General features: G+C 31.6%; 1 protein-coding gene across 2 annotated transcripts; it reads right to left on the reverse strand.

Moving 5' to 3' along the window:
- Positions 1-165: 165 nt before the first annotated feature.
- Positions 166-7299, reverse strand: Bm6151 (Uncharacterized protein; the record flags this gene model as incomplete). 2 transcript variants are annotated; one of them, XM_043075340.1, is made up of 21 exons in its annotated part: positions 166-374; positions 581-732; positions 820-906; positions 1043-1200; positions 1309-1425; positions 1712-1744; positions 1991-2071; positions 2192-2272; positions 2421-2453; positions 2539-2718; positions 2860-2970; positions 3276-3416; positions 3627-3731; positions 4233-4328; positions 5101-5195; positions 5380-5517; positions 5681-5782; positions 5878-6032; positions 6243-6343; positions 6679-6820; positions 7094-7299. In XM_043075340.1, 21 exons carry the CDS (start codon positions 7297-7299, stop codon positions 166-168), a joined length of 2523 nt encoding a protein of 840 aa, XP_042931274.1. The 2 variants fall into 2 exon arrangements, with proteins under 2 accessions (XP_042931274.1, XP_042931273.1); XM_043075339.1 differs by lacking the exon at positions 5380-5517.
- Positions 7300-9087: the final 1788 nt, after the last annotated feature.

Consider the following 9087-nt stretch of genomic DNA (forward strand, 5'->3'; position numbering starts at 1 on the left):
AGTAGAGAAAGTCCCACTGATATTTTTTTGTCTGGGATTTCTTGCGCATCTACTTGGTGGTTTACAGAATTTACTAAATTTTAAAAGTCTTCTTCTTGCTTTGTACATGCCATTAACAACAGATACATCTCTATGGAATAAAAACATAACGAAACATCCTGTTTCTTAACCTTTTTTATTCATTATGGACTCGGCGATTATCCTGGATGTTAACATGATGATGTGACTACTTTCATATTCGATGTAATACGGCATTAAATCACGAACAATTTCATTAAAGGTTGGTCTATCTACAGGCTGTTTTCGCCAGCATTGTAATATAATATTGTAGATGTAATAAGGCATCGTCGATGGTTTCTCCATCCGATGACCATCTAGAATTTTTTAATGATAAATCAAATCCTGCTTAATAAAGAAAAAAGGAAGGTAAATGGAATTCAATGAATAATAACAAATCCAAAGTAAAAGTTATGCAATCATTGAGGTTGAGGATTTCGTTCGATTTCGTTCCATTCCGTATTTCAGTGGAATATATTGCAGAGTCGTACAATTATCGATGTACTAATCTCGAAATAAGTACCTTTTAGGAAGGGCAATACTTTTTCATTCGGCAGCATTCCATATGGGTCAATAACACCATAAATTTCGGTAGCGAGTATTGCATATGCCCAAATATCTGATTTGGTGCTTAGCTCTCGACGATGTAACACTTCTGGTGGCAACCATTTGAAACTGAAATGACATGCAGTTCAGATGTGGTCATAAATTCGTTGGTAAATGCACGGAATTATATATTCCATAGATTGCTACACAACTTACGGTATTTTATGCGGATCGTCGGGGAAGAAGTGTGCTTCGTGACGAGTCGTTTTTGATAAACCAAAGTCACTTATTTTCAATATGTATCTGTAAAGTCTAGAATTTTCATATCAGTAAAATCTATGAGTGTCGGTAGTCTCTTAGGATCTTTTATTAGAATTAACCTCCCCAGCGAAAAAGTGTAACTAGAGTTGTACGGTAAAAATAAAAACCTCTGAGACACCTTGTTTCGTCTTTTGGATGATGATGAATTAGAACATTGCGTGCAGCGAGGTCACCGTGTACAATTGGTGGATCGAGTGAGTGAAGATGTGCCATGCCGCGCGCTATTTGTGTAAGGAAATCAACATGCTCATTTGCCGATATATTGTATTCATGTTCCTAGCATATATTCTCATTAATTCTCCGAAATCAACTGGCCAGTTAGAAAATTTATCAGATGATTAAGCACATGTAACTAATATCGATTCAGAACTACTGAATTAGAACCTTCATAAAGTCAGCCAGCGATCCGATGTCCACAAGTTCGAATGTAAGCATTGCATACTCTTTCGTTTCATTGTAACAAAAGCCGTAGAATTTTGTTACATTTGGATGGCTTATTACCTGAAATTCCTTACCTGATAGGTTTAGTAGTCTATGGCAAACCTCTTTTTGTTTCGTTTTTTTATCAATATCTTTCAGAATCTTTTGTCCCTTCAATATTTTCTCTCCACTAATTATTAAATTAAAAACTTTGTTCCATGCATAGTTATCAATCTAAATGTGTTCATATGGCTTTAATAAGTCATTGGATTCAAGTATGGTTTTCCTTAATTCCAAATTTCTAATAATTTGCCTGCAAAATTTCCATTTCAGAAATCCATGGCTGTCGATGATCTGCTTCCGGTACAACCATTTTCAATTTTTTAATAGCGACATTTACCTAAGAGTATTTTATTTTCCTTGTCAATGAAAACGCGTTGATTGATAAAAAACATAATAAAAGTGTTAAAATTTTTGTTGAGCTAAGAACTCATATCTCCATTAGAATTTAATTTAAATTGCTATTTAACCTTATTCGTTTACCTTATTAGCAAAAAGGATTTTTATTATTGTATCATAATGTTTTTATCAAATATATCTGTTGAACGTTTATAAGTTTAATGGTAGCTTTGGAAATACTTATTACTTCTCCTTCGACTGTTTCTAGTTTTCCACGATACACTGCACCGAATGCTCCAGATCCCAGCATGTCTTCCGGAGAATATTTCTGTAATTCAGAAGTTGGAAATCTTTTGGAATTATGCCAGAAAGTCTTCAATTAAAGCTGTAAGAGTCGCTGGGCAAATATTTCTAAGAGCTTAGTAGCATGACGTCAAAAGTTGTGAACTAAATTTGAAATGTCGATTTCTATGGCAATGTCCGTCTTCAATATTGAGTCATCGTTTGGAGCAGGATCGGCAGTCGTGTCCTAAATGTTTTTTCTTTTTTTTCTTTTAAACAAACAATATTTGAGAATGTGTTCAGATAAAAGATTTTCCAATGCTTTTCATGTTTTCATGGTTGTACAATTGAACATTTAAAGCATGAAAAAAGAATAACTCATTATTATAATATACCTTTCTATTTCCGAATATTCGGGCATTATCATCCTGAAAATTATTTCCAGAAAGAAAATACCAACAGTTAAAGAAATTAGTCTGGAAAGTTAGATTACTGGAGAGAAAATTAGGAGACCTTTAGGGATTCTATATTTTCCTTTGACATAGAACGCTTCATGTAATTTTGAGCTCCTTCGATAGCATCACTAGTAAGTTGTATAGAATGCGCAAATTCCATGTGTGAGTTTTTGGAAGGATCGAAAACAGAACGGGAAATAAACGAAAACGTTTGCGACAGAAGTGTCGGTTCTGTTATCTGAAATGAAATACGTAAAGTAGCGTATATGTTACTGCTTATATTATATATCACTATTTTTTTAATGATTGAAGGAGAAAATTGAAGGTTTAGAAATTTTTCATTTAAAGAAATAAGGTGTTTTTATTAAATCCTGTATACCTGATCAAAGTGTCGTGCTGCCCATTGCTCACTTTTCATCGTCATTGCATAAATGTCGCGAGTTGGTGAAGTAAATGGTGCTGGGACATTGTGGAAATAAATAACTTGCTGCTGAATCAAAATGATATTTTGGGAGCTTTAGAAAATAAACTTTTGTTTATGCTAAGTATAGTACAGCTAAGCCAAGCATAATCCCAATCCTGTGCTGAAGTTCCATAGACTTGCAATCTAGCTTTCAATCGTTTAATTTTTTATAACATGAAATTCGATATTCAAATAACTAGATCTCTCATTCAGTAATTGCTCCTTTTCACAGACATGTTTTTGAGATAAATTTAGATATCCTCTGCTCCTATGAGATAATGTTTTAGATACAGGTAAAATTCACCAATTATTAGTAAACTTCCTTATTTAACCTTCTTTGTAGGTCCATAGTTGAGTTTGTGTGGAATTGGTGATTGGTAGTTTGTGTAGTAGTAGACTAAGTCATAGAGTGTTGAAAATTGTCGATTAAACAACAAGTAGCGCCCAATTCGACTACGACGGATTGTGTAGGTCTAAATAATATCAATTTAATTGAACTCTTATGTGATTTTTTTATCTTTCATTTTTTCCAATCCATTCGACGAAATCAGTTAAATATTTGCATCAATTTTAATTGTCCTCACACAAGTACATATACTTGCTGAGATATTGAGATAACAATCACTAAAATTTTTCGGAAAGAAAATTTCTTAAAATTTTTAAATTAGATAAAAATTCGATACCTTGATGTAGAATGGTAGTGATGCATGTTGAATATGTTCTGAATTGATTTCCTCCTTTTCGGAGTTAAGCTTATTCCTATCTTTATGTTCTTGCTTAATTGGTTTCTGTAAGTTCATTTTATTAAATAAAAAGAATTAGTTAGGAGTAAAATGTAGAAAATGTATGTTACTTAATGTTTTTGATATATTTATGGCATAATTTTTGGCTCTTATTAAGTAATAATATATATTACAATAATTAATAATTAATGATAATAATAATAATAATAATAATAAACAATTAATAATAATGGTTAATGGTGGTAATAATAATAATAAATAATAACAATTAATAATGATAATAATAAAGAAATAAGTGAATAAACAAATGGATGATATATTATAATAATTAATAATTAATGATAGTAATAATAATAATAGTTAATGGTGATAATAATAATAATAAATAATAATATTTAATAACGATAATAATAAACAAATAAACGAATGAATAATAATTTTGCTTAAAAAATTTCAAAATAAACTGGAAGTAGATGTTTTAATACGATCCACCTCCGAAGAGTTGTTTAAGTTAAATGAATCAGTAACAGGTTAGGAGACAAATACCTTATACAACACCTTGGACACTTCCTGATAACCAGATAGTGCTGATACGTCTGCAGATAAATTTTCTGCTGATGCATCATTCCTCGAATTATCTTTCTGAAAATTGATAAACACTGCGTTCTGAAAAATAACACATTCACTCCCTCTTGAGATGAATGATAATGAATAAAAATTTCCGGGCTATTGCAGCTTCTGTCTATTTACAATAATTAAGTGAAAATAGATCAGCTAAATTGATTATTTTATGTATGCTAAGCTATTCATATATTCCAAGTCACTTCACGCCAGATTAGACTTTTGCGCGAAATAAATTAAAAGTGATAAGTAGGTTTTACTTTGTAGAACTCAATAAGCCATGTTTTCCGGGAATCCTAACGAAACATTTTTTGGTAGCTCTTTCAATCAGTCACAAATTTTATTTAAAATTAACTGAATTAGATCTAAATTGCAACAGTTACAAATAATTTATTCCATCATCTGTAGATTATAAATGATGTTTATAAAAAATAAACTCCTAACGCAGCTGTTTGGTGTTGAGAAATCTGGAACTGAATTCAGAATAAAATCCGGGAAGAGGGGAAATGTCTAGCAGATTAGGCTTCCACGATTTCAAATTCAACAATTTCCACCACTGATTGATCCGTTAGATTACACTCCTTCCCCTCCTTACTTTATGCACTTAGTATCATTTGATATAGGAAATAATTTAATTCAATGAAATGTAAAATTATGAGAACTGCTGTTATTCGGAAGTAAAAAGTGGAAATACCTACAGTATTCCTCTCTCGTCACTGGATGAGTAGGATACGATGAGGATGTTGGCAGTTAGTACACTTTTCTTGTCTTCAATGTAAGTTAATAAATTAACCTTTTGTAAATCGGTTTGTGCTTGATCTTCGATAACGGGCGAATGTAGGACAGAGGTCAACCGCATACTCAAGTCATTCAGAGCTCCTTTTGCTGCTACAATATTTTTATTTTTAGGTTAAAATCCAACCAAATAACTGCTATTAATTTTCATTTTGCAAACAATCATTAGATGTAACTCTCTCCAGAGAATAGTTCAGACCTTCCAATCACAACAGCTACTTTACTACTTCAGTTTTTCTTCTTAAAATCAATTATGGATGTTGATAAAATTTTTAACTTATAATTTGGTTCGTATAAGCTTTTATCATTTCATTCAGGATATTCTTGCTTTTGCAACACATAACAAGAATGATATAAGGTCGGTGATCACGAGCATCGATATTGAGCCAAATTGGTGAAAAGATGACAAATAATCCTTGAAAAAATTTTCTCAATAATTGTACATAGACGTGTTTTATTTCTATCCAATTCTTCATAAGATTTCAAAAACATTCCCTTCCACGAACTAAATTCTTCGTCTCTTACACATATTTTTAAAAATTTAGAGTTCACGATAACCATCAGAAAAACTTTTTTACCTGGTCTGTAAGAGCTACGGTCTTCTAGAAGATAATCATAAGCAGTGTTAAGATCAGAGATTCCCAAAAACCATGTTGGATGAGAAAATAATCTTTTATTTGCTGAAATAAATTGAAAACTCATTCAAATAAAGAACAGTCTACAAGTAATTCAGCTTCAGTAAATAGCAACGGTAATTATGAGATATGAATTTCACCATTATAGAAACTTTTACTGATAAGCCAACAGGATGGTATCAATCCAATGTTTGACTGAAACGATCTGTTTCTAATCCACCGACCCAATGACCATTGCATTGGGAGTCGTAAAAATGTTCGACCGTCTGTTGTTACGCTATCAATTTCGCGAACTCTGAACACTTTTATTTTGCTTTTTTAAGCGCCAGTCATTTAGCGCAAATCTTTTAGTAAAATATTACTCTATAAATTAAAGGATTCCTTGACCTCTGAAAATCAAATCGATTTGGATAATATATTCTTAAAAGTTAAGCTTGTGAAAATGTAACGTTTTTCAATGTTGTACTGTGTAATATAAAAGAGAGAAAAGGTATTGGAAAATCACTGAAATTCTTCGCAGAGCACGTCGATTTGATCTCCCGCTGTACAATTGATATCCAGACATGATGTACCACCGAAATAATCCCAAAGTGCGACGTGTGGTACCTAAGATACTCAATAATCTGTAACGAAAAGGAGAGCAGTCGTTTGGTGCATTTTCATCGCTGCAGTGATCTAATATATATATATAATATTTTGAGGGTTTCAGATCGCAAACAACAGAAATTTATATAATCTGGATTAGATTTTCTCAATTCCTATTTTAGTTAGATTCGCAAAGTATGAATTTTTAGAAATTTATATGACTCATACATTTCGAAAAGCTAAATTCTTAAAATGTTTTTTTTGAAAATTCGCAATGTTGTAATAAGTTTTCATTACATTTATAGCACTGGATAAAAAAAGTAGTAGCACACTGGAAAAAATATGAAAAACCTTACTTGAACTGGTTTTGCTTTAATTCCCTTGAATTTTTTCCACCATGAAAGTTCTTCCATCTTTAGAGTAAAATTCGCAGCTTTGTCGAATGTTTTGAAGAGTAGATCATCTCGTAACGGAAGACCACTGGTGTCTAAACCAAACCTATAATTGGTAGTGCTGTATTAAATAAATTAATGAATTTCAACCATTGTTCGGATCTTCTTTGTAACGCAAAATATTCTTTAACTGAAATTAAGATAGATCCTAAATTCCTTCAAACAACAAGTTGAAAAGCAAATGAAATCATAGCCTCGTGACGTCTCTTCATTGAACAGATTTATCTTTTTTGTAAAAATAAATTTTTCTATTTATTTATTCACTCGAAAACCATAATATTATTTTATACAGGGATCAACTAATTAAATTTTAGCGAACTTATAAAGTCTTCGAGCGAATTCAGCATCATCCATAAATAATTCATCTGCATCATGTCCATCACCAACTGCTAATTCGGGCTCATTAGAGTATATTGATGAAAGGTCGGATGCATCGTCTAACTTATCATTAATACGATAAATGGCACTCGATGGAAGCAGGAAAGGTTCATCTAGAGCCAAAAAGTATTCTTCTGCATTGCACATCATACTTAATAACAAAAAGTTATGAAATTAAATGAGCTATTGATGTTTTATTTTCATTTTTTACATAATAGCGCTTAAATTCGATTTGTTACGGCAGTACTATATTAAAATATATTTCTTTATATGTAGTATAAACTAACTTGAATTTGACTGTGAACTACAAAAAACTGCTTTGCGCTTAACCTTAGATAAAAATAAAAACAACTAAATGCTTTTTCCAAAGGAATAGTTTAAGAAAGTTCTCGATATCACAGCCCCAAAATTCATTACAATAAAACTCTTTAGAATTCAATATGAATCAAACAACACCAGCGGATTGACTTTACAACCAACACGCTGACAAATATTTTCAGTTAAATTTGACAAATATCAAAAAAACAAAACATTTTATGCACTTCAATACTCTGCAAACACAGAAATTTGCATCTTTATGGTATACTCCAAATAACTTTGCATAATTTATTTAGTGAAGCATTTAGTATTTTAGTAATGTTAAGACACTGTATCTTTTGTTCAGGAAAACTTAAACTATTTGTCAGCTCAAATAATATTAGAGCCATGAAATTAAGCTGCCCCACTTTAACTTGATACAGTTATTTACCATGTTACAGAAGGTTCATCAATTATGGCAGAACCTTGAGTTTTCATCTATCTCGAAGCGTTATATTTTTTTCTGGTAGTGAATGGATGATCAATACCTGTTTTAACCTAAATTGTTAATATTTCAGAATTTCACTCCTAACTAAATTATTACTACTGATTGCAGAACTGTAATTATTCACTTTAAAACCATTATAGAATTTACATAAAATGAGATAATAAGAAGTTATGAACTTCAAAAAAGTGCATTTAACTCTTGAAATTTTTCCCTATTACCACTGCAAATGTCCATATAAAAAGCATTTCCATCCTTCTCTAGCTGATTACAATATCATTCAGCAATTAACTGAGTTAATATATTACAGCGTTTCTTGCAAGAATGTTATGCGGTATCGTTAGCAAATTATGTAAGCATCACACCCGCTTCAAGCATCTCTTATCAATAATCCTGTAATATCAGTTCAAGAATTTACTTCCGTCATTTTCTAGTGTAGAAAATGGAACAAGTGCTTAACACATTCATTATATAAAAATCCCAGTACTAAATCATGAGAGCAAATAATAAACATCAATCGATCCTGATTTCTCTCCGAAAAATTAACAAGAAAAAACAAATCCTAGTTCTAGTCATAGGGAACCAATAATCGGCTCTTGTGACCTAACATGTACACTTCATGATCCTGAAGTCAGTGAATTGCATTTAAAGCATCATAACAGTGCTCGCTTCTACGAGTTTCTCACCATGTTCTTAAAGTTTCACTCATCACAAATTCCTGATGAGCTTCAATTTGTAATTTATTAGAAATTTGAATCGAAAAATGTAAATCAAAAATATTATGTCACACGACAAGTAAAAATGTGAGTCAAATAAAGCAGGAAACAATTCTAAAATTGATTTTGATGGGCTTTTAAATAAATTTGCTTATTCAAGATGGAGTGACATAACGAGCTGATGTGTGTAGAAGTGGAATGATTATGAAAATAATCTCTGAGAAATCTACAGGTTTCACACTCGTTACCGTTATATCAGCAACCCCACCTCGAAAATGATAAATGGCAACCCCTAAATGGCAACGAGAAAAGAAGTGCTAAATTCAAAGAGTAAAAAAACGCCAATAAAAAACACAATGTCTGATGTCATTGATGCATTTTCAACAATTTGTCCTTTCCCATGATCAACATAGCCAG

The sequence above is a fragment of the Brugia malayi genome (assembly GCF_000002995.4).
Source record: "Brugia malayi strain FR3 genome assembly, contig: Bm_v4_ChrX_scaffold_001, whole genome shotgun sequence".
Lineage (NCBI taxonomy): Eukaryota > Metazoa > Nematoda > Chromadorea > Rhabditida > Onchocercidae > Brugia > Brugia malayi.